This window comes from Ochotona princeps, chromosome 19, assembly GCF_030435755.1.
Source record: "Ochotona princeps isolate mOchPri1 chromosome 19, mOchPri1.hap1, whole genome shotgun sequence".
NCBI lineage: Eukaryota > Metazoa > Chordata > Mammalia > Lagomorpha > Ochotonidae > Ochotona > Ochotona princeps.
The window spans coordinates 30087773-30113546 of NC_080850.1; the positions used below are offsets into that span (position 1 = coordinate 30087773).

A 25774-nucleotide genomic window follows, 5' to 3' on the forward strand; every position below is an offset into this window, starting at 1 on the left:
GAAGCTGGAAAGGAGGTACAATCATAAGTGAAACTCACCGGTGTTAGAATCTCGGGTTGGGAGGTCGGCTCGCTGGGAGTGCTAAGCGGAAACAAGGACCCGGATGGGTCACCACAGAGGATGTCTTGTCCTGTGCTCAACTGCTCACTAGTGTTTAGAACACTAAACTCCGTCTTTCCCGTGTGGGCAACGCACAGGTTGTAGGAATAGGGCAAGGTGCCCTCGCTGTAGCGGGGAGGCATTCCGGGGCCAGATTTTGAACAGACAGCACCAGGCTGGAAGCAGCCTCCCATTGCGGAGCTGGAGGAGCGGCGCAGGCGCAGAGCGATGGCCAGGATCACCGTGAGCAGGAAGAGCACGGAGATGGCGGCCAAGGCCAGCACCAGGTAAAACTGCAGCTCGCCCTGAGGGTCCGAGGGCGCCGCGTGCTCACTCAGGTCCGGCGGCACCTCCTGCAGGCTGTCCGCGAAGACCAGGTGCAGCGTGGCGGTGGCAGACAGCGGCGGCTGCCCGCCATCGCGCACAGCCACCAGCAGGCGCTGGCGGGCCGCGTCCCTGTCGCCCAGGGCGCGCGCTGTGCGCACCTCGCCCGTGCGCAGCCCCAGGCTGAAGAGCCCGGGCTCGCTGGCCTGCAGCACGTGGTACGACAGCCAGGCGTTGTGGCCAGAGTCGGCGTCCACCGCCACCACCTTGGTGACCAGGTAGCCGGGCTCGGCGGCGCGCGGCACCGTGTCGAAGAGCGCCGAGCCGTCGGGCGCCAGCGCCGGGTACAGCACGCGCGGCGCGTTGTCGTTGCGGTCGCCCACCAGCACGCGCACGCTCACGTTGGCGCTGAGTGCGGGCGAGCCCTGGTCGCGGGCCTGCAGCGTGAGGTGGAAGGCGCGCAGCTGCTCGTGGTCCAGGGCGCGCTGCGCGAACAGCAAGCCACTGTGTGCGCTCACTGACACGTAGGACGCCAGCGTTTGTGCCTCCAGGTCGCTGGCCACGATGGAGTAGGTGACCTGCCCATTGGAGCCCAGATCTGGGTCGGAGGCGCTGACCTGCGCGATGGAGGCTCCTGGGGGATTGTTCTCTGCCACGTGGACCACGTAGGAGGGCTGCTGGAAGACAGGCGCGTTGTCGTTGACATCGCCAATGTGCACTGTGACACTTGAGCTTGAGGAGAGTGGTGGCTTGCCTCTGTCAGTGGCCGTGATGGTGACATTGTACTCTGCAGTCTGTTCCCGGTCAAGGACTCCATCTGTCACCAATTTGTATGAATTTTTGGACGAGGAGATTATCTTAAAAGGGACATCACCTTCTAATTCACAATTAACCTCCCCATTTCCCCCGGAATCCTTGTCATATACCTTGATCAGAGCTATTAGTGTTCCAGGCACGGAATCTTCCAGAATCATGTCCAGGACTGAGTGGAACCTGACTTCTGGGCTGTTGTCATTTTCATCCTGAATTTTAATTTCAACTGTACATTGTGCAATCATTCCCCCACCATCTCTGCCTTCCACTACTAGGGAATACTCCTTGGTTTCTTCATAGTCCAGCGATCGCCGAGTAGTCATTTCCCCACTCTTGGGATTCAGATCAAAGACCTGGCTAGTTCTCTGGAAGGAATATGTGATTTCTGCGTTGACGTCCTCGTCCTGGTCGCTGGCTGACACCTGCAGCACCACGGTGCCCCGGGGCGAGTTTTCCCGAAGGCTGACCCTGTACACCTCCTGGGTGAACACAGGGGGGTTGTCGTTGGCGTCAGTGACCCTGATCCTCAGCTCAGCGGTCCCGCTTAGGGCCGGGTCTCCGCCGTCCCAGGCCGTCAGGACTAGCCTGTGCTCACTTCGTTCTTCCCGATCCAGGGATTTCTCCAGTACCAGTTCCGGGTATTTACTGCCATCTTCTTTCTCCTTATTTATCAAGGAGAAACTAGCACTAGGAGACAGTTGATAATTCTGTAGAGCGTTTAAGCCAATATCGGAGTCTTCTGCAGCTTCCAATATGAATCGTTTCCCCGGCTGAGCAGACTCAATGATATATAGCTCAAAGAAACTTTGGGTGAATTTGGGCGCGTGGTCATTAATGTCCTCAACTTCCACGTTCACGTGATAGAAGTTTAGCGGGTTTTCAGCCACAGCCTCCAGCTCCAGAGAGCAGGCAGGCTTCCTCCCGCAGAGCTGCTCCCTGTCCAGCCTGCCGCTCACCACCAGCTCCCCGCTCTCGGCACGCACGCTCAGGTAAGGCTTCTCGGAACTCAGGCGCAATTTGCGAGCCGCTACCCCGGGGACGCTGATGCCCAGGTCCCTGGCGAGGTGCCCCACCACCGTTCCCACGGGCATCTCCTCGCGGATCCTGTAGCGGAGCTGCTCTGAGAGCGCCCGGCAGAACAAAGGCAGCTGCAGCAGCAGTAGCAGCAGCAAGGCAAAGAGCAGCGTCCGCGGGTGTGCGCGCCCCCTCGCCCAGGCGCCGCTCCCTCTTCCCATCCCTCCTCTCCCCTAGGCTTGCTCACCAGCCTGCGGGCACCTGGCCACAAATCCCCTCTGTAGTGCAGCGATTCTCAGCTCCAAACGGGCTAGGCTTGCAAGTGCAGGTCAGAGATAGTTCTTGTTTGGTTCAGGAAGCCTGGCAAAGGCACCGGCCCGGGGCTCTGCAGTGGGGCTGTCCTGGAAAGCCCGGAGCGGCTGCGCGAGGAGAGGGCGCGGGCTCCGCTCTCTACTTTGGCCAACAGCGGCGCCCAGAGTCCACACAGGGGAACTGCAGCCTCTCCTGCTGATTGAGTTTAACCAGACCTTAACTAACTGTGGGTCTAATTATCGAATAATGTTTTTAATGACCATGTATTTAATAACATATCATCCAGCTGTATCTCAGGCATATCTTTTATTGTTCCAACCTTTTACCAGTAATAAATTGCTTTTTCAAAGCACAGCTACCATTCTGCAAGCTTGTGGAATTCTGACATTCGGTTAGCTTTTGGCCTTGCAGTGCAAGAATGAGTAAGAGCTGATCTCACTGACAGACTCCCCTGTCTATTAATTCACAAGTTCGTCCTCTGTATTAGCTGCTATACAGGCAATATTTCTTTCATTTCGTTTGTTGATTGCCCTGGTTTTCCCTCAATATCTGCAGGCTTTGTTGCTGTTTCCCATCACACCCACTGGAAAACATCAATACCTTCGACAATTATTGTGTAAAGTTGCACCACTCTGTACCCACCCCCCAGACATCTCTTCCTCCCAATATCAATTCTGTCTTTATATACAAAATAGATCTTTACTGATCTGATTTCTTGAAGATATATTCATCCCAGACAGGAACTATTCTCTCTGCGATTGAGCCAAGAGATGATATACCCTTCCAAGTCTTTCTCCTTCATGTCTCAAAGGTACATGGCTTATATCCTTGCAGTCATTGTACATAAATTCTTTTTAAATACCACAGGGTGAATCATATATATTGCAGAAAGCCACAAAAGAGTGTTCCCAATTTTCCCAGCTCCATACCTATATTATTCTTGCTATACTTTGCAATCAGAAAATGTGTTCATGGCATTTATATTTATTTACATAGGCATATGGAAATTAGTGATATTTGACCTAACTTTCTAATTTATTTTTAAATATAGAAAAGAATTACAGAACAGTTTCAGGAATAGTACAAATGTTTCTTGTACCAGGATGATTTGCTCACACTTTCAAAAGCTGTGAAATGCGGATAATATTACTGTCCCTTCAAATGGTTCTTCACCTAATATGACAGAAAAGATAACTTTCACTCCTCTACATGCAACATAGGATGGAACACTATGCAATTCTAGTGAGGTATGTATGCTATTCATTAATAATAATTGACATTAGTAATAATTGACTTATCAAGGCTTCCACTTCCTCCTGATAACATAAGAGGGCGTGGGGACAGGAGCTCTGGCCCACTGCATTAAGTTTTGTTTGGGAACTTTCCATCCTGAATGTAAGTGCCCTTGGAGTTGGGGTTTCTCTGCTTCGGATCCAGCTTCCTGCTAATGCAAGGAGAAGGCACATAAGATGGCTCAAGTTCTAGGGCCCCTGACACACACATCATGAGACCTAGTGAAATTTTAGAGTTACTGGCTTCAACATGGCCCAGCATTGTTGGTTGCAGGCATTTGGAAGAGTACACCAGCTCATGGAAGATCTCTTTTCCTCTCTGCCTCTATCTCTCTATAATGACTTACTGATTTTTAATATTTTATCATATATTTTATAATGGACATTTAAAATTAAATAATAAAATCTTGGTGTAGATATTTGTGGAACTGGCACAATGGCTCAGTGGATAAATCAGTGGATATATGCATTGGGATCCCAGGGATCCCAAATGTTGCCAGTTTATTTACAGGCAACACCACCTCAAATCCAAATCCTTTTGAGGACTGGGAAAGCAATAGAAGATGGCTCAAAACCTTGAGCCACTACAACTGCATGGGAGACTCAGAGAAAGTTTCTTGCTCCTGGCTTCAGATCAGCTCATTTCCACCCGTTGTGGACGCTTGGAGAATAAACCAACCAAAACAAGATCTTTCTCTCTGTCTCTCATTCTTTGTGTAAATCTGACCTTACAATAAAAATAATTAAATCATTAAAATATTTTAATTTCATTTGAAAAACAGAGACATCTACTCATTCAAAACATATCCTTATACATTTAAAAAATGGACTTCAACAGTTTAAAATGACATTTTATTTATTATCTAATTGCTGATTTTCATTTTTGTTTTATGTGAAAAAATGACCAAGTAGTCTCTAGATTGCATATGTCCACCTCCATGGCCCAGGTAACCACTGTGACAAACTTTTCACATTTAAAGTCCAATTTTACCTCCCACCAAAACCACTGGACTACATTTTGAAATATTCTACAAAGTAATACAATTTAGTTGGGAACCAATAACAAGATAGATCTCAAAGAAGAGATTGAAAGTGGAGAAATACAAAGAGTATAGTTATAGCATCAACTCTAAACACATTTATAAGTTTGTGCTATGTGTTCAATTACAGAAAAGATTGTGGTGGTTGCAGAAATTTTTCTACACACACATATAAATAATAATGTGTGACAAGGGAATAATGATAAAAGTGAAATACAGAGTTCACAGTATCATCATTAAACTGACTGGAGACATTGCCTGGGAAGCCTTTTCAGTGATCACCACAGTCTAATCTTCAAAACCCTTAGATCACTGCAAACACAATGGAACTGCAAGAGGAAGAACTGAACTCACCTGAGCACAAGCAGCTTCATCCTTACATTCCTGAAAATCTACAGATGTCAACAAAGAGGCATTTTTCCCACAGCTCTCCTGGCTGATGAGTGTGTCTGCGTAGTTGGGCTGTGGGAAGATGAGGTGACTCTTTCTGGAGTCTGTGGTCAGGGAAACCTCATGCCAGTAGGTCTGCAGGAAAGCCTGTACCCCGTCAATGCCCATGAAGTGTGGGGCTGGCATGCTTGACAACCGATCACCTGCAGAATGCAGGAGGCGGGAGTGGTGCCAGCGCCTCAGCCTGAGTGCCACCAGCACAATCACAAAGGCCAGGAAGACACATGACACTGAGGCCACTGCCACCACAAGGTACAGAGTGAGGTCTGATTCATCAGCTTCCACTGAAGGCTTGAGGTGGCCCAGATCAGCCAGCACTGCAGGGATGCTGTCGGCCATGGCCACTGTGAGCGTGACAGTGGCCGAGAGAGGCGGCTGCCCGTGGTCCTGGACGGCCACCACCAGGCTCTGCTTGAGTGCATCTCTGTCCAGCAGGGCCCGCGCTGTGCGCACCTCGCCCGTGTGCAGCCCCACAGAGAACAGCCCTGGCTCACTGGCCTTGAGCAGCCGGTAGGACAGCCAGGCGTTCTGGCCAGAGTCCCTGTCCACTGCCACCACCTTGGTCACCAGGTAGCCAGGCTCTGCGGAGCGGGGTGCCAGCTCCACGCCTGTGGATCCATCAGTGGGGATGGTGGGGTAGAGGATCTCAGGGGCATTGTCATTCTGATCCAGCACAAAGAGGGTGAGGGAGGCATTGCTGCTGAGTGGTGGTTCTCCACTGTCACTGGCTGTCACCCAGAGCTGCAGGTCTCGGAACTGCTCATAATCAAAGGAGCGCAAGGCATACAGCACACCCGTGTCTGAGTTGATGGAGACAAAGGAAGAGAGAGGAGCACCCTGGATGGTGTCTTCAGCCAAGGAGTAAGTAACTCTAGCGTTCTCATCATTATCAGGGTCAAAGGCACTCAGCATGAAGATGGAGGTACCTCTGGGGTTGTTCTCAGGGAGGTAGATTGAGTAGGACGCTTGAGAGAAAGCAGGTGGATTGTCATTGATGTCAGCTACTTTCAGAGAGATGTGGATCTCTGTGGACAGGGCTGGGTTTCCTCTGTCTGTGGCCCTCACTGTGATGTTATAGTCGGAGGCCTTTTCTCGGTCAAGAGTTTGGGCTGTCGTCAATCGATAATAATCGTCAATGGAGTTTTCCAACTTAAAAGGCAGACTGTCCGGGATGGAACAAACAACTTGGCCATTCTTCCCGGAGTCTCGGTCATGGGCGTTGAAAAGAACCACCACTGTTCCCTGGGGAGCATCTTCCCTCACTGGGCTAAACAGAGACGCAATGGTCACTTCCGGTCTGTTGTCATTTACATCTTCCACAGAGATCAACACTTTGGCACGCCCTTTTAGTCCCCCACCATCTTCAGCCTGTATTTCCATTTCATAGAAGGAACATTCCTCATAATCAAGGCTTTTTACGATTGATATTTCTCCAGTAGTTTCATTAAGCAGGAATAACGGGGATTGTTCCTCATTAATTTTCCAAAATTTATAAGCCAACTTTCCGTTGGCTCCCTCGTCCGGGTCGCTGGCTCTCACGGTGAGCAGCTGAGTACCCTGGAGCACGTTCTCAGGCACTTTGACCCGGTAGGTCGGCTGAGCAAACACCGGGGCGTTGTCGTTTGTATCCAGCACGGTCACGCGGATGTGCGCGGTGCTGGAGCGCCGCGGCTCGCCGCCGTCTAGGGCGGTGAGGATCAGGTGGTGGACGGCCTCCTGCTCGCGGTCCAGGGCGCGCTCCAGCACCAGCTCGGGCCGGACAGCCCCATCGTCTCCGGTTTGCACGTCCAGGGAGAAGTGCAGATTGGGACTGAGCTGGTAGCTCTGCAGGGAGTTCATGCCCACATCCGGGTCCACAGCCTCAGGCAGTGGATAACGTGCACCAGGAGCAGCGATTTCATTAATTTTTACTTCCAAATTCTCAACTTGGAATTTCGGTTTATTATCGTTGACATCAGTTATTTCTATTTCCACTCCATAAAGTTTCACTTTGTCTTCAACCAAAACTTTCAGGCTCAGCACGCACCGCGCGCTCTGGGCACAGAGCTCCTCGCGGTCTACCCTGCCCGCCGTGACCAAGCTGCCGCTGCGCGCGTTCAGAGCAAACAGCTGCGCCCTCCCTCGGGACATTATGCGAACTCCGCGTCCCGCCAGCTCCCGCGGCTCCAGCCCCAGGTCCTTGGAAATATTCCCCACGAAGGAACCCTTCTCCAACTCCTCGGGCACGGAGTAGCGGATCTGAGTCGCCCTGGCCTCTCCCAGTGTCCCCAGGAGCGCGCACAGCAGGACCAGTCTTCTGCCTTGCAGGCGCAAGTGTGGAGCTGCCATTGTTGCTTTGTTAGGGATTTTTCTCAGAAGGCTGCGCATGCTTGCTGCCTCATTAGGTTCTTGCTTACCTCTTGCAGAGGACCCTGACCTGTTTCCTCAGGAGAAACCGGGTGCTCCACGTTCGGACTTTGGATTTCTTCGCAGCCTGAAAGGCAATTCTCGAGCTCTGTGGAGTTTGCGTACTGGCAGAGCTGACCATCCGAGTCTTGGCTTGCTGGGTTTTTCTTGGGGAACAGCGGCGCTCAGAGTCCTTCGGTGTTACTACATCGTTAATGCCTGCAGCGTTTGGTCCTAGATGTCTGATAAATACTGTTCTAATTTTGATTTTAGGCTTTTTGAGTATTTTCTTGTGTTCATATTTTAAAAGCAAGGTGTCATTTTTGGCGTCTGAGTTTTAAGTGAAGTGAGACCATTTCTGCACTTTGAAATTGATTTCCTGTTATTGCTAGACTATTTTATTTTCGGAAGTATTTTTGCTGTCTCCCTCTCATTTTGGATATGTATATTATTTTGTTCCTAAATTATGCCTCATATTTTCTATACATATTATGTTTTGAAAAATGTATTATATGTAGTCTTTGCAGATATGTTTTTTTTAAATTCCAGACCTTTGTATATAACTATATCACATTTTTTGATAAATATACAGATGCACTGTTCACTTTGGCATTATCTTATGAGATAATATATTTGAGGGCAATTGTTACATTAGGTTTTGAGTTTTTTTTCTCTTTCCAAGATAATTTAATGAGGAAATAGTTATTTTCTTACGCAATTGTGAATCTTAAGAGGAGTAGATTATTAAAAATGTACATTCTGATTGTTTTCATTGTTCTGGTATTTCAAAATACCACACTTACTGTGTGAACTCATGATCCATGTACAATTTGGTGGACACAAGTGAACAGGGAAAAGCAATATCAATGTTAATTCCACATCAAGAAAGCATGTGATATTAACTTGATCTTTAGCTTCTTTTTCTAAAGGTTGTTTAAGCTTAGGTCGAAATTTGAAAGAACATTAACTATACAACAAAGCAGCGGTTCTGAAAGGTCAGTTCTACAAAGTGAGTGTCCCTGTAAGAAGTTTGTATAATGAGAATCAATCTACCACAATCATTTGCTATGGTGAACCAGCCTTACAAGTGAGTACATCATAACCACAGCGATGATGCAGAAACATCTAGTGCCTCGCACATAGGGCTCCAATAAGAGGACAATGCCTTTTCCCTTTCTTCTTTGAAGATTCCATGGCAAGTTCCAGACAATAGCAATTTGTTTTCTTTTAGCAAGTTTAGCCTCTGGCCCTGATCAGAAAGATTTATGCAAAACGAAGGAAGCAACTAAATTGCTGACTTGGTTATTACGAATTCAATGAACATCTCCTTCCATCTCCTACCCCTCTACTGCATGATACAGCACACAAGGTGCTTTTTCATGTAAGTTTAAGGGAATAAAAGAATCCATGAATAAATTACCTAAGCAGAAAGCAGCTCAAAATATGTAATAAAAACAAATAGAAACTACCAGTGATATTAGTGAAGGAAGTACCTATTAGAAGTTTATAACCTTTGGGCTGGGCATGGTGGTCTACAGGCTAAAGTCCTCACCTTGAACATGCCATGATCGCACCGGGATCCCATAAGGGAGCTGGTTATAATCCCGGCAGCTCCACTTCCCATCCAGCTCCCTGCTTGTGGCCTGGGAAAATAGTTAAGGAGGCCCAAAGCCTTGGGACTCTGTACCCTTGTGGGAGACCTGAAGGAACTTCCTGGCTCCTGACTTTGGATCAGAGCAGCATCAGCCCTTGCGGTCACTCAGAAAGTGATCATGGGACGGAAGATGTTCCTCTCTATCTCTCCTATTCTCTGTATATCTAACTTTGCAATAAAATAACTAAATCTTAGAAAAAGAAAGAAGTCTCTAACCTTTAAAGGAAGAATTAAAGATGCTCTAAATTGAATGTTTATTTCCATATGAGAACTTCATATAAAAATATAAAGGATGAGTAAATGAATAAATGAATAAATTTGTAAATGAGTAGTTTCAATAAAAAGGTAGGCACACACTCTTACAAGGATATAGCTATAAAAACTACCTCTCTGGGCTCGGCAGCATGGCCTAGTGGCTAAGGTCCTCGCCTTGATCCCATATGGCCGCTGGTTCTAATCCCGGCAGCTCCACTTACTCTCTATCTATCCTCCTCTCAGTATATCTGACTTTGTAATAAAAAATAAAATAAATCTACAAAAAAAATGAAAAAAAATAAAAACTACCTCTCTTATGTCACACAACCACACACAATTTACCAAAATCCTGGAGGAACAAACTTCCACACTCTTGAAGTATAACCTCCAAGATGCAAACTCACTAGACACAACAGGATAATCTACTCAAATACAAATTTAGAAAATTAGATGGAAGCTGGAAAGGAGGTACAATCATAAGTGAAACTCACCGGTGTTAGAATCTCGGGTTGGGAGGTCGGCTCGCTGGGAGTGCTAAGCGGAAACAAGGACCCGGATGGGTCACCACAGAGGATGTCTTGTCCTGTGCTCAACTGCTCACTAGTGTTTAGAACACTAAACTCCGTCTTTCCCGTGTGGGCAACGCACAGGTTGTAGGAATAGGGCAAGGTGCCCTCGCTGTAGCGGGGAGGCATTCCGGGGCCAGATTTTGAACAGACAGCACCAGGCTGGAAGCAGCCTCCCATTGCGGAGCTGGAGGAGCGGCGCAGGCGCAGCGCGATGGCCAGGATCACCGTGAGCAGGAAGAGCACGGAGATGGCGGCCAAGGCCAGCACCAGGTAAAACTGCAGCTCGCCCTGAGGGTCCGAGGGCGCCGCGTGCTCACTCAGGTCCGGCGGCACCTCCTGCAGGCTGTCCGCGAAGACCAGGTGCAGCGTGGCGGTGGCAGACAGCGGCGGCTGCCCGCCATCGCGCACAGCCACCAGCAGGCGCTGGCGGGCCGCGTCCCTGTCGCCCAGGGCGCGCGCTGTGCGCACCTCGCCCGTGCGCAGCCCCAGGCTGAAGAGCCCGGGCTCGCTGGCCTGCAGCACGTGGTACGACAGCCAGGCGTTGTGGCCAGAGTCGGCGTCCACCGCCACCACCTTGGTGACCAGGTAGCCGGGCTCGGCGGCGCGCGGCACCGTGTCGAAGAGCGCCGAGCCGTCGGGCGCCAGCGCCGGGTACAGCACGCGCGGCGCGTTGTCGTTGCGGTCGCCCACCAGCACGCGCACGCTCACGTTGGCGCTGAGTGCGGGCGAGCCCTGGTCGCGGGCCTGCAGCGTGAGGTGGAAGGCGCGCAGCTGCTCGTGGTCCAGGGCGCGCTGCGCGAACAGCACGCCACTGTGTGCGCTCACTGACACGTAGGACGCCAGCGTTTGTGCCTCCAGGTCGCTGGCCACGATGGAGTAGGTGACCTGCCCATTGGAGCCCAGATCTGGGTCGGAGGCGCTGACCTGCGCGATGGAGGCTCCTGGGGGATTGTTCTCTGCCACGTGGACCACGTAGGAGGGCTGCTGGAAGACAGGCGCGTTGTCGTTGACATCGCCAATGTGCACTGTGACACTTGAGCTTGAGGAGAGTGGTGGCTTGCCTCTGTCAGTGGCCGTGATGGTGACATTGTACTCTGCAGTCTGTTCCCGGTCAAGGACTCCATCTGTCACCAATTTGTATGAAATTTTGGACGAGGAGATTATCTTAAAAGGGACATCACCTTCTAATTCACAATTAACATCCCCATTTCCCCCGGAATCCTTGTCATATACCTTGATCAGAGCTATTAGTGTTCCAGGCACGGAATCTTCCAGAATCATGTCCAGGACTGAGTGGAACCTGACTTCTGGGCTGTTGTCATTTTCATCCTGAATTTTAATTTCAACTGTACATTGTGCAACCAATCCCCCACCATCTCTGCCTTCCACTACTAGGGAATACTCCTTGGTTTCTTCATAGTCCAGCGATCGCCGAGTAGTCATTTCCCCACTCTTGGGATTCAGATCAAAGACCTGGCTAGTTCTCTGGAAGGAATATGTGATTTCTGCGTTGACGTCCTCGTCCTGGTCGCTGGCTGACACCTGCAGCACCACGGTGCCCCGGGGCGAGTTTTCCCGAAGGCTGACCCTGTACACCTCCTGGGTGAACACAGGGGGGTTGTCGTTGGCGTCAGTGACCCTGATCCTCAGCTCAGCGGTCCCGCTTAGGGCCGGGTCTCCGCCGTCCCAGGCCGTCAGGACTAGCCTGTGCTCACTTCGTTCTTCCCGATCCAGGGATTTCTCCAGTACCAGTTCCGGGTATTTACTGCCGTCTTCTTTCTCCTTATTTATCAAGGAGAAACTAGCACTAGGAGACAGTTGATAATTCTGTAGAGCGTTTAAGCCAATATCGGAGTCTTCTGCAGCTTCCAATATGAATCGTGCCCCTGGATGAGCAGACTCACTGATGTGTAGCTCAAAGAAACTTTGGGTGAATTTGGGCGCGTGGTCATTAATGTCCTCAACTTCCACGTTCACGTGATAGAAGTTTAGCGGGTTTTCAGCCACAGCCTCCAGCTCCAGAGAGCAGGCAGGCTTCCTCCCGCAGAGCTGCTCCCTGTCCAGCCTGCCGCTCACCACCAGCTCCCCGCTCTCGGCACGCACGCTCAGGTAAGGCTTCTCGGAACTCAGGCGCAGTTTGCGAGCCGCTACCCCGGGGACGCTGATGCCCAGGTCCCTGGCGAGGTGCCCCACCACCGTTCCCACGGGCATCTCCTCGCGGATCCTGTAGCGGAGCTGCTCTGAGAGCGCCCGGCAGAACAAAGGCAGCTGCAGCAGCAGTAGCAGCAGCAAGGCAAAGAGCAGCGTCCGCGGGTGTGCGCGCCCCCTCGCCCAGGCGCCGCTCCCTCTTCCCATCCCTCCTCTCCCCTAGGCTTGCTCACCAGCCTGCGGGCACCTGGCCACAAATCCCCTCTGTAGTGCAGTGATTCTCAGCTCCAAACGGGCTAGGCTTGCAAGTGCGGGTCAGAGATTGTTCTTGTTTGGTTCAGGAAGCCTGGCAAAGGCACCGGCCCGGGGCTCTGCAGTGGGGCTGTCCTGGAAAGCCCGGAGCGGCTGCGCGAGGAGAGGGCGCGGGCTCCGCTCTCTACTTTGGCCAACAGCGGCGCCCAGAGTCCACACAGGGGAACTGCAGCCTCTCCTGCTTGGGCTAAACCAGACTAGTGACTATTTTTGGGACTAAGGAAAAAATGCTGTTTTTAATGACCATGTATTTAACAACTATCATCCAGCTGTATCTCAGGCATATCTTTTATTGTTCCAACCTTTTACCAGTAATAAATTGCTTTTTCAAAGCACAGCTACCATTCTGCAAGCTTGTGGAATTCTGACATTCAGTTAGCTTTTGGCCTTGCAGTGCAAGAATGAGTAAGAGCTGATCTCACTGACAGACTCCCCTGTCTATTAATTCACAAGTTCGTCCTCTGTATTAGCTGCTATACAGGCAATATTTCTTTCGTTTCGTTTGTTGATTGCCCTGGTTTTCCCTCAATATCTGCAGGCTTTGTTGCTGTTTCCCATCACACCCACTGGAAAACATCAATACCTTCGACAATTATTGTGTAAAGTTGCACCACTCTGTACCCACCCCCCAGACATCTCTTCCTCCCAATATCAATTCTGTCCTTATATACAAAATAGATCGTTACTGATCTGATTTCTTGAAGATATACTCATCCCAGACAGGAACTATTCTCTCTGCGATTGAGCCAAGAGATGATATACCCTTCCAAGTCTTTCTCCTTCATGTCTCAAAGGTACATGGCTAATATGCTTCCAGTCATTGCACATAAATTCTTTTTTAAATTGTAATGCATTAATCGTATGTATCCCACAAAGGAGTGTTCCATTAGACCACACTATTTTCCTGTCTCCTTACCCACATTATATTGAACTTTGAATCAGGAAAGTGTTTTTTGATGTACATATTTACATAAATCCATGAAATGGTGTCATATTTGGCCTTTCTACTACAACAGTTAAATTTAAAAGAAAATTAGAGAACAGTTTCAGAAATAGTACAAACGTGTTTTTTTTTTTTTTAAACCAGAATGCTTGCTCACACTTTTAAAAGTTTTGAGCTGTGGATAACATAACTCTCCCTTCAGATGGCTCTGCCCCATAACATGACAGTAAGAGATAACTTTCACTCCTCTACATGCAACATAGGATGGAACACTATGCAATTCTAGTGAGGTATGCTATTCATTAATAATAATTGACTTATCAAGGCTTCCACTTCCTCCTGATAACAAAAGAGGGTGTGGAGACAGGAGCTCTGGCCCACTGCATTAAGTTTTGTTTGGGAACTTTCCATCCTGAATGTAAGTGCCCTTGGAGTTGGGGTTTCTCTGCTTCGGATCCAGCTTCCTGCTAATGCAAGGAGAAGGCACATAAGATGGCTCAAGTTCTAGGGCCCCTGACACACACATCATGAGACCTAGTGAAATTTTAGAGTTACTGGCTTCAACATGGCCCAGCATTGTTGGTTGCAGGCGTTTGGAAGAGTACACCAGCTCATGGAAGATCTCTCTCCTTCTCTCTCTCTGTCTCTCAAATGAGGAAGTATAAACATTTTAAAATCATAAAATTGAGTAGGGCCGGGCGTGACAGCCTAGTGGCTAAAGTCCTTGCCTTGAACATATTGGGATCCCATACGGTTGCCAGTTCTAATCCCAGCAGCCTCACTTCCCATCCAGCTCCCTGGTTGTGACCTTGAAAGCAATTGAGGATGGCCCAAGCCCTTGGGATCCTGCACCTGTGTTGGGAGACCCCAAAGAATCTCCTGGCATTCCTGGCTCTGAATTGGCTCAGCTCTTTCAACTCCAGCCTTTGTGCTCACTTGGGGAGTGAACCATTCGACAGAAGATCTTCTGCTCTGCTCTCCTCCTCTCTGCATATCTGACTTTCCAATAAATACAAATAAAACTTTAAAAAATAAAATTAAATTGGGTAAATGTTTTGTTCTTTTTAAAATATATATTTAAGGCCTGACACAATGGCTCTATTGGCTAATCCTCCCTTCTCAAATCCTGTGATCCCATATGGGCCCCCGCTTAGTATTCTGGCAGCTATTCTTCACATCCAGTTCCCTGCTTTTAGCCTGTGAAAATAGTGGAGAATGTCCCAAATCCTCAGACTCTGGACACACTGGGAGGCTCCTGGCTTGAGTTCAGTTCAGTTACAGCCATTGTGGCTACTTCAGAAGTGAACTAGTAGATGAAAGATCTAACTCTGTCTATCCTTCCTTCTGTTAATCTGCCTTTTCAATAAACATTGATAAATCTATTAAAATTTTTTTATTACAGCCAGATATACACAGAGGAGAGACAGAGAGGAAGATCTTCCGTCCGATGATTCACTCCCCAAGTGAGCCGCAACGGGCCGATGCTGTGCCGATCCGATGCCAGGAACCAGGAACCTCTTCCAGGTCTCCCACGCGGGTGCAGAGCCCCAATGCATTGGGCCGTCCTCAACTGCTTTCCCAGGCCACAAGCAGGGAGCTGGATGGGAAGTGGAGCTGCCGGGATTAGAACCAGCGCCCATATGAGATCCCGGGGCTTTCAAGGCAAGGACTTTAGCCGCTAGGCCACGCCGCCGGGCCCAAAAAATCTATTAAAATTTAAAATACATAATTCAATTTGGATGCAAACAGACATTTTCTTCCACCAGTTGCAAATATTTTCTTTCGTATTTTTACAAACTTGCTTTCAAGGGCCTGGTACGGCAGCCTAGTGGCTGAAGTCCTCACCTACATGTGTCAGGATCCCATATGAGCACCAGGTAGGCCTGTTTCCTTTTCTGGCAGTCCCACTTCTCATACAGCTCCTTGCCTGAGACCTTGGGAAAACAGTCAAGGACAGTCCAAAGCCTTGGGACCTGCACCCGCATGGGAGATCCAGAAGAGGCTCGGGGCTCCTGGCTTCAGATTAGCTCATTACTGGCTGTTGCGGCCATTTGGGGAGTGAATCAACAGATGGAAGATTTTGCTCTGTGTGTTCCCTCCTCTCTGTATATCTGACTTTCCAATAAAAATAACGTGAATCTTAAACTAAATTGTTTTCTATAGTTTAAAATGCCATTATGTTGCTTTTTAAACACTTATTTTTTTATTGGAATATCAGATTTACAAAGAGGTGGAGAGACAGAAATGTCTTCTGGCTTACTCCTCAAGTGGCTGCAATGGCCAGTTCGGAGCTGATCTGAGGTCAGGACCCATTAGCCAGAAACCTCTTCTGCATCTCCCACATGGGTGCAGGGTCCCAAGTCTTTGCCATTCTCAACTGCTTTTCCAGGCAGCTGGATGTGAAGTGGAGCATCTTGGCAATGAACCAGTGCCCTTTTAGGATCCTGACACATGCAAGGTGAGGACTTTTAGCTTCTAGGCTACTGTGCAGGGCCTATGAAATTGCATTTCTTATCTGATGACTGCTTTTTGTTTATATTTTACGGGAGAAGGAATCGCCATTCTAGCCTTTAGATTCCATATGTTCATCTACATGGGCCCACGTAACCACTCTCACAAACACATTCACATGTTAAAGTCCAATTTCACCCCCAACCAAAATCATGCTTTTGAAACACTCTATGACTAAATTACAGTTTAGTTGGGACCTGATGACAAGGTAGACTGCAGAGAAGAGATCCAAAGTAAAGAAATCTTCAAGAATTTAGGTAAGGCCTTAACACTAAACATAATTTTAAAAATCATAGTACATGTTTTACTGAATACAAGAATGTGGTGGTTACAAAAATTTTCTATGCATGCTTGCATACACACACACACACACACACCCCTTAAAGAACAATGTGTGGCAAGTGAATAATGATAAATGTAAATTAAGGAGTTTTTAAAAGGTTGTCTAAGCCTTTCAATGTAAATGAAATAATAGCTTATGCTGATGAGAGTTTTACAGAATCACCAATATATTAGACAAGAGATACTCGTGGTATGCCTTTTCAGTGATCACCACAGTCTAATCTTCAAAACCCTTAGATCACTGCAAACACAATGGAACTGCAAGAGGAAGAACTGAACTCACCTGAGCACAAGCAGCTTCATCCTTACATTCCTGAAAATCTACAGATGTCAACAAAGAGGCATTTTTCCCACAGCTCTCCTGGCTGATGAGTGTGTCTGCGTAGTTGGGCTGTGGGAAGATGAGGTGACTCTTTCTGGAGTCTGTGGTCAGGGAAACCTCATGCGAGTAGGTCTGCAGGAAAGCCTGTACCCCGTCAATGCCCATGAAGTGTGGGGCTGGGATGCCTGACAACCGATCACCTGCAGAATGCAGGAGGCGGGAGTGGTGCCAGCGCCTCAGCCTGAGTGCCACCAGCACAATCACAAAGGCCAGGAAGACACATGACACTGTGGCCACTGCCACCACAAGGTACAGCGTGAGGTCAGAATCGTCTTGGTCATTAGCAGTTCGAACACTTCCCAAGTCGGCTAAGACCTCTGGGATGCTGTCGGCCACGGCCACTGTGAGCGTGACAGTGGCCGAGAGAGGCGGCTGCCCGTGGTCCTGGACAGCCACCACCAGGCTCTGCTTGAGTGCATCTCTGTCCAGCAGGGCCCGCGCTGTGCGCACCTCGCCCGTGTGCAGCCCCACAGAGAACAGCCCTGGCTCACTGGCCTTGAGCAGCCGGTAGGACAGCCAGGCGTTCTGGCCAGAGTCCCTGTCCACTGCCACCACCTTGGTCACCAGGTAGCCAGGTTCTGCGGAGCGGGGTGCCAGCTCCACGCCTGTGGATCCATCGGTGGGGATGGTGGGGTAGAGGATCTCAGGGGCATTGTCATTCTGGTCCAGCACAAAGAGGGTGAGGGAGGCATTGCTGCTGAGTGGCGGTTCCCCACTGTCACTGGCTGTCACCCAGAGCTGCAGGTCTCTCAAGTGCTCATAGTCAAAAGGCTGCAGTGCGTATAGGATTCCAGTGTCAGAGTTGATGGAGACGTAGGTGGACAGGGGCACCCCGGATATGGTGTCTTCCATTACAGAGTAAGTGATCTGTGCATTCTCTTGGCTGTCGGGGTCCTGTGCTGTCACAGAGAAGATGGAGGCCCCCCTGGGGTTGTTCTCTGGGATATAGGCAGAGTATGAGGCATGAGGGAAAGCAGGCGGGTTGTCGTTGGTGTCAGCTACCATCAGGCTGATGTGGGTTTCAGTAGCCAGAGGCGGGGTTCCCAGATCTGAGGCTGTCACGGTGATTTTGTAGCTAGAGACTTCTTCTCGATCTAAGTCTTTCCATGTCACTAATCGATAGTAGTTATCGACTGACTTCTCCAATTTAAAAGGCAACTGATCACCTACATGACACACAACTTGGCCATTCTTCCCGGAGTCTCGGTCATGCACATTCAAGAAGGCAATCACTGTTCCTGGAGGAGAACTCTCCAACACTGGGCTAAGAAGAGAAGTAATGGTCACTTCCGGTCTGTTGTCATTTACATCTTCCACAGAGATCAGCACTTTGGTCCTCCCCAGAAGTCCCCCACCATCTTCAGCCTGTATTTCCATTTCATAGAAGGAACATTCCTCATAATCAAGGCCTTTTGCGATTGATATTTCTCCAGTAGTTTCATTAAGCAGGAAAAATGGGGAATGTTGCGCATTAATTTTCCAAAATTTATAAGCCAACTTTCCGTTGGCTCCCTCGTCCGGGTCGCTGGCTTTCACGATGAGCAGCTGAGTACCCTGGGGCACATTCTCAGGCACTTTGACCCGGTAGGTCGGCTGAGCAAACACCGGGGCGTTGTCGTTTGTATCCAGCACAGTCACGCGGATGTGCGCGGTGCTGGAGCGCCGCGGCTCGCCGCCGTCTAGGGCGGTGAGGATCAGGTGGTGGACGGCCTCCTGCTCGCGGTCCAGGGCGCGCTCCAGCACCAGCTCGGGCCGGACAGCCCCATCGTCTCCGGTTTGTACGTCCAGGGAGAAGTGCAGATTGGGACTGAGCTGGTAGCTCTGCAGGGAGTTCACGCCCACATCCGGGTCCACAGCCTCAGGCAGTGGATAACGTGCACCAGGAGCAGCGATTTCATTAATTTTTACTTCCAAATTCTCAGCCTGGAACTGTGGTTTATTATCATTGATATCAGTTATCTCTATTTCTATCCCAAAGAGTTGTCCTCTATCCTCATCTAGGATGTTAATATTTAGCACGCACCGCAGGCTCTGGGCACAGAGCTCCTCGCGGTCTACCCTGCCCGCCGTGACCAAGCTGCCGCTGCGCACGTTCAGAGCAAACAGCTGCGCCCTACCTCGGGAGACGATGCGGACTCCATGCTTTGATAGCTGCCGCGACTCCAGCCCCAGGTCCTTAGAGATATTCCCCACGAAATAGCCTTTGTCCGTCTCCTCTGGCACGGAGTAACGAATCTGCCCGGTTCCCATCTCCCACAGTGTCCCCAACAGCACGCACAGCAGCGTCAGCTTGCCGCGTCCTCTGTGATCCTGTGGAGTTGCCATTGTTCTTCTGCTACTCACTTCTCACAGAATCTTCGCTGGGCATGAATGCTTTGTTTACCTATGTTCTACAGCCACGGAGAGCATCACCTTAGGGGAAGCTGAAGTGCCCCGAATTAAGCAGGGAGATAGACGCTGCTGTGCTGGCCGGTGCTTTTGTGAGGTCTGAGTTCTGCGTATCTGATAGCGGTCTAGTTGCATTATTTTTCCTAGTAGGTGAGCAGCGGCGCCTAGAGTCCTAAATAGTTACTGCACTTGGAAACACAGCCACCAAATACTTTGCTATATGGCTGAGATAAAATTCCACTTGCTTTTTATTATTTTGTTTGAAACTATTTGTCTCCAAACTCATTTTAAGAAATTTCCAAGGACTGTGGGGTGAATTAGGTGAAGGTTTTATGAAGTATTAAGAAATGATCAAAGTGTTTTTGTTAGCATCGTATTGAATTGCATCCTTAAATCAGCTCTTCTAAGAATAAATGTTTTATTTCTTGTATTGCTAAAAATAACTGTAAATATCTTCAATATGGATTACAAATAAAGAACTCTAGTTGGCATTAGAAATGAATTCTTTTGATACTAAATACTTATTGAAGATGATTTAGTTTTAAGTTAATTATAGTAGCTTTCTCATTTCCTTGATTTAAAATTTTCCAAATATTAACTTTATGAAACATTTATTAAGTTTTTGAATTAAAATTCTGAAAGTATTAAAGATGCATTTTATTTATTTGGAAGGCAGAGTAAAAGAAAGAGAGACAAAATGAACACTCTTCCATGTTGGTTCACTTCCCAAATGGAGATAAATATAAACACTGGCCACTAAAATTGTGAAATTTTGGTAGGAGAAATTCTCTTGCATGAAGTCTGCTCAGATTATATTGTGTGATCAGCACAAATTACTGATATTTTTCACTTCAAAAGGAAATACTTGAAAGATACAAATAATACACAGCCAAAAGAAACAATTCTCTCCTCCTTTCTAGCAAAGAGCACTGATTCCATTTTAAAGCAGAGTTAGGGAGGGCACTGTGGCACAGTGAGCCTAGCTGCCACCTCTGATGATGGCATCCCAGGTGAGGGCACTAGTCTAGTGCCAGCTGCTTTGTTTTTCGTTCAGCTTCCTGCTAATGTGACTGGGAAGGTGCTCAGGGCTGCCCACGTGTGTGGGGCACTGCCACTCACAAGGAAGGCCAAAACGGGGTTCTTTCCCCTGGAGTAGCCCCAGTGATTGTGGCCATCTGGAGGGTGAACTAGCAGGTGGAAGAATTCTCTATTTCCTCCTCTCCCTCTTCCTTTCAAGTAAAATAAATAAATGCACCTTTAAAGAAGATCTAACGTTTAGAGTAGATGTTGATTTAAAAAAATCACATAAAGTATGGAATGCACAATTGCTAAGAAGTCAAGCCGAAGTGTCACTACCAAAAAGTTTCTTTAGCACTTTGTAGAATGGTCAATAGACATAAGGTCAGCATCAGAAGCTCCTAAGGGATAGTGAAAATCTAACGCCTTGTAATAGGGCTCGCAAACCACATTCCCTTTGCATGCACACTCTGTTGTGTATGCCAAACTGACTGAAAATTTTATTTAAAAATTTGGAAGACTCAAGACTCTGTTTCTCACCTAGGGATAGTAAAATGATTAGACAATTTCTAGTTATGTTAGTTTAGGGCTGTAGAAATGGCAGTTATATGCTACTGGGGCTGGCACTGTGGCAGCAGGGTAAGCCACTGTCTGCAGTTCGTGTCCTAGCTGCGCTAGTTTTGATCCCGATCCTTGCTTAATCAGTCTGGAAAAGCAGTGAAGGATAGGTGAAGTCCTGGTGCCCCTGCACTCATATGAAACCTGGAAGAACCTTCTGGCTCCCAGCTTCAGATTAGTTCAGCTCCAGCCATTGTGGCCATTTGGGGAGAGAAGCAACAGATAGAAATTTCTGTCTTGCTCTTAAATAAAAAATAAATGCTAAAAATTGTATACCAAAATAGTTGAGAGTTAAAGTAAAACATTCTTTGCCCCCCTTTTTGATGGAAGATCTTACTGACTGAATGTAATGTACATTAATCCTGAAAAAGACAAGCTTCAAGTAAGGGGAACCTGCTTTTGACGTTTAAATGAACATCGTGGACCTTCTGCTGTGTAAACCTTTTTCTCTTTGTACCACCCACCACACACACATAATATATTCCTCACAATTACAAGGGACCAATGGACATAAAATCCAATTTAAATGTCTGCTTCTAGAAGCTTATGAAACAAATGAACAACAAATATAAGGCATAAACGGCACATTAGTATGGAAAACAGACAAGTCAGGTTACTGAAGAACATATCTACTTGTAGTTGAAAGGATTTATATAAATTATTTCAAAGGCTGATTTAATGACTACCTCATTTTATACTTATGATATGTTAAAGTTTAAAAAACTATTCATCAATTTCGATATAGTGGCAGAACCACACAGCTCTGTAAGATGGCTTATAGTTACACTGGCTCCTATTTCATTCCCCGTTTCAGAATAGTATATCTGCGTTTTATCTCACTAAAATTTCCGCTATATTTTCATGTGAACATGGACAAGAGTACAAGGAGGGGAAGCATAAAATCCTGAAATGAAACTCACCTGTTGGGAGGTCGGCTCGCTGGGAGTGCTAAGCGGAAACAAGGACCCGGATGGGTCACCACAGAGGATGTCTTGTCCTGTGCTCAACTGCTCACTAGCGTTTAGAAAACTAAACTCCGTCTTTCCCGTGTGGGCAACGCACAGGTTGTAGGAATAGGGCAAGGTGCCCTCGCTGTAGCGGGGAGGCATTCCGGGGCCAGATTTTGAACAGACAGCACCAGGCTGGAAGCAGCCTCCCATTGCGGAGCTGGAGGAGCGGCGCAGGCGCAGCGCGATGGCCAGGATCACCGTGAGCAGGAAGAGCACGGAGATGGCGGCCAAGGCCAGCACCAGGTAAAACTGCAGCTCGCCCTGAGGGTCCGGGGGCGCCGCGTGCTCACTCAGGTCCGGCGGCACCTCCTGCAGGCTGTCCGCGAAGACCAGGTGCAGCGTGGCGGTGGCAGACAGCGGCGGCTGCCCGCCATCGCGCACAGCCACCAGCAGGCGCTGGCGGGCCGCGTCCCTGTCGCCCAGGGCGCGCGCTGTGCGCACCTCGCCCGTGCGCAGCCCCAGGCTGAAGAGCCCGGGCTCGCTGGCCTGCAGCACGTGGTACGACAGCCAGGCGTTGTGGCCAGAGTCGGCGTCCACCGCCACCACCTTGGTGACCAGGTAGCCGGGCTCGGCGGCGCGCGGCACCGTGTCGAAGAGCGCCGAGCCGTCGGGCGCCAGCGCCGGGTACAGCACGCGCGGCGCGTTGTCGTTGCGGTCGCCCACCAGCACGCGCACGCTCACGTTGGCGCTGAGTGCGGGCGAGCCCTGGTCGCGGGCCTGCAGCGTGAGGTGGAAGGCGCGCAGCTGCTCGTGGTCCAGGGCGCGCTGCGCGAACAGCACGCCACTGTGTGCGCTCACTGACACGTAGGACGCCAGCGTTTGTGCCTCCAGGTCGCTGGCCACGATGGAGTAGGTGACCTGCCCATTGGAGCCCAGATCCGGGTCGGAGGCGCTGACCTGTGCGATGGAGGCTCCTGGGGGATTGTTCTCTGCCACGTGGACCACGTAGGAGGGCTGCTGGAAGACAGGCGCGTTGTCGTTGACGTCAGCGATGTGCACTGTGACGCTGACACTGGAGGAGAGTGGTGGCTTGCCTCTGTCAGTGGCCGTGATGGTGACATTGTATTCAGGGCTTTGCTCACGGTCTAGGACCCCATCGGTTACTAATTTATACGTGTTTTTTGAGGAAGTGAGCATTTTAAAAGGAACATATCCTTCTAAATTACACGTGACTTCTCCGTTGGGTCCTGAGTCCTTGTCCTGGATTTTGATCAAAGCAATTAGTGTTCCAGGCATAGCGTCTTCCGTTACTAGGTTGGGGAGGGACTGGAATTTCACTTCTGGGGCGTTGTCGTTTTCATCCAAGACCTCTATCTCCACCGTACACTGTGCAATCAGGCCTCCGCCATCCCTTGCTTGCACAACAAAGGAATATTCTTTGAGTTCTTCAAAATCTAAAGCATGTAGGGTACTAATCTCTCCGGTGTCAGGGTTCAGTTCAAACTGAGGGACCTGGCTCACTTCACTGCAGGAGAAGGTGATCTCTGCATTTACTCCCTCGTCTTGGTCCGTGGCAGTCACCCGAAGCACCATGCTCCCTGGGTGCACGGCCTCTGATATGCGCACCTTGTAGACGTTCTGGCTGAACACAGGAGGGTTGTCATTGGCATCTGCCACCAGCACATGAATCTGCGCTGTGCTACTGAGCGCTGGGTCCCCTGAATCCAAGGCAGTCAAGGTCAAGTGGTAGGACCTCTGCTTTTCCCTGTCTAAAGATGCCTTCAGGATCATCTCAGGGTATTTACTGCCGTCGGATTTCTCCTTATTCGCAAGCGAGAAGTGATCACTGGGACTGAGCTGGTAACTCTGCAGCGAATTGGTACCAATATCTGCATCAAAAGCAGAGCCTAAGATAAACCGGGCCCCCGGTTGAGCAGACTCACTGATTTGTAGCTCAAAGAAACTTTGGGTGAATTTGGGCGCGTGGTCATTAATGTCCTCAACTTCCACGTTTACGTGATAGAAGTTTAGCGGGTTTTCAGCCACAGCCTCCAGCTCCAGAGAGCAGGCAGGCTTCCTCCCGCAGAGCTGCTCCCTGTCCAGCCTGCCGCTCACCACCAGCTCCCCGCTCTCGGCACGCACGCTCAGGTAAGGCTTCTCGGAACTCAGGCGCAGTTTGCGAGCCGCTACCCCGGGGACGCTGATGCCCAGGTCCCTGGCGAGGTGCCCCACCACCGTTCCCACGGGCATCTCCTCGCGGATCCTGTAGCGGAGCTGCTCTGAGAGCGCCCGGCAGAACAAAGGCAGCTGCAGCAGCAGTAGCAGCAGCAAGGCAAAGAGCAGCGCCCCAGCGCCGCTCCCTCTTCCCATCCCTCCTCTCCCCTAGGCTTGCTCACCAGCCTGCGGGCACCTGGCCACAAATCCCCTCTGTAGTGCAGCGATTCTCAGCTCCAAACGGGCTAGGCTTGCAAGTGCGGGTCAGAGATTGTTCTTGTTTGGTTCAGGAAGCCTGGCAAAGGCACCGGCCCGGGGCTCTGCAGTGGGGCTGTCCTGGAAAGCCCGGAGCGGCTGCGCGAGGAGAGGGCGCGGGCTCCGCTCTCCACTTTGGCCAACAGCGGCGCCCAGAGTCCACACAGGGGAACTGCAGCCTCTGCTGCTTGGGCTTAATCATTGCAGCGCACTGAATAGGTAAGCGCAGAAATTTGACTGATATAGCTATTTAATAATATTAAAAATGATACTGTTAGAAATATCTCCACCCAAATTTCCTGGTTTCCATGGAAATCATGTAGATGTGGTAGATTAATATCTATTTATTGACACAATGATTCCTACCTTCAAATTCACACCATGAACATAAAGTGACTATAACACACGGTTGACCTAGACCACCTCATAGCAAGGAGTCCTTTCATTCTTATTTGTTAGTGTAGTGGATACATCCCACATTTCCTTTCTTGTCCCCAACAGTTTCCTTCATTTTTCTAGCTCCCTTCATGCTGATACATTTGAGTTCTTTCCAGAGAGCATGGGTAATACCGAATTCATCTTTAAGAAAGTGCTATTTGTACATATCTCCAAGAACTCTTCTCTTTCCCCAAAATAGTTCTAAATTCCTTATGGTAACATTATTCTATCTTCATTTGAATTATTGCAGGTAATTTCAGATGAGAAAATGATATACCCTGAAACGGACCAGACTACCCTTCTCTTTCCCACAACACACCACTCATTTTCCTGACAAATGTAACCTCAATCTTCAGTTACCAGGAGGAATGATGTTTTGCCTTGCAGCTCAGCATCACTGAATTCTAAGAGCAGCAGCCCTGGACCTTAGCGTTAGTCTCCCACATGGGTTTAGGGTCCCAAGGCTTTGGGATATCGTGTGTTGCTTTCCCCGACCACAAGCAGGGAGCTGGATGGGAAGTGCAGCATCTGGGACATGGATTGGCACCCATATGCAAGCACATGCAGGGCAAGAATTTAGTCATTAGGCTATCATGCCAGTCCTATCTCTTTGTCTAAAAATGTTTATAAGCATTCAATAAAGTTTGGTGGTTGGTTATTCTCTTTACAAAATGTCTGATAATCATATTTTTACAAAAGGGCTTTTCCTCTCAAGAAGTTGGAAATACTCTTACCAAGTAATTATACATTTGACCACTGCACTGTGTGAAACAGACTCACATTCTATTGCACAGCCCATTCTTTGCAAAATATTACCAAGTACATAAGTATTCTAGAAAGATTGTTTCCTTTTATTAATACACACACATCCCAGGGATCAAGACTATATTGTTATCATCTTTTATTGATGATAACCACATGAAGTAGGAAATTTTACTGAAATACTATTAAAGAAATGAAATTAGTTAATCTTAGAATCTAATAATTTTTTGTAAGAAGACTGAGTGAATACAATGGATTACTTGCCTAGGATTTGAGAAAATGAGATG

General features: G+C 48.9%; 2 protein-coding genes across 10 annotated transcripts in view; both read right to left on the reverse strand.

Moving 5' to 3' along the window:
• The window catches only part of LOC101522188 (protocadherin gamma-C3), a 179420-nt gene that overhangs the window by 104092 nt on the left and 49554 nt on the right, over nt 1–25774 (reverse strand). Inside the window, exon 1 of one of the 9 annotated variants that reach the window (XM_058677452.1) lies at nt 21789–24662. The exons of 6 other annotated variants lie outside the window; for them this stretch is intronic. In XM_058677452.1, the coding sequence (XP_058533435.1) occupies nt 21789–24188 (2400 nt within the window). In that variant the 5' untranslated portion in view covers nt 24189–24662. Of the gene's footprint in view, nt 1–5248; nt 8028–16324; nt 18084–21788; nt 24663–25774 lie in introns of those variants that run through there. 2 more of the 9 variants (XM_058677439.1, XM_058677453.1) reach the window with 2 other exon arrangements.
• LOC131482689 (protocadherin gamma-B5-like) lies at nt 10076–12562 on the reverse strand. Its single transcript, XM_058677870.1, has one exon. It carries the CDS (start codon nt 12560–12562, stop codon nt 10085–10087), a length of 2478 nt encoding a protein of 825 aa, XP_058533853.1. The 3' UTR covers nt 10076–10084.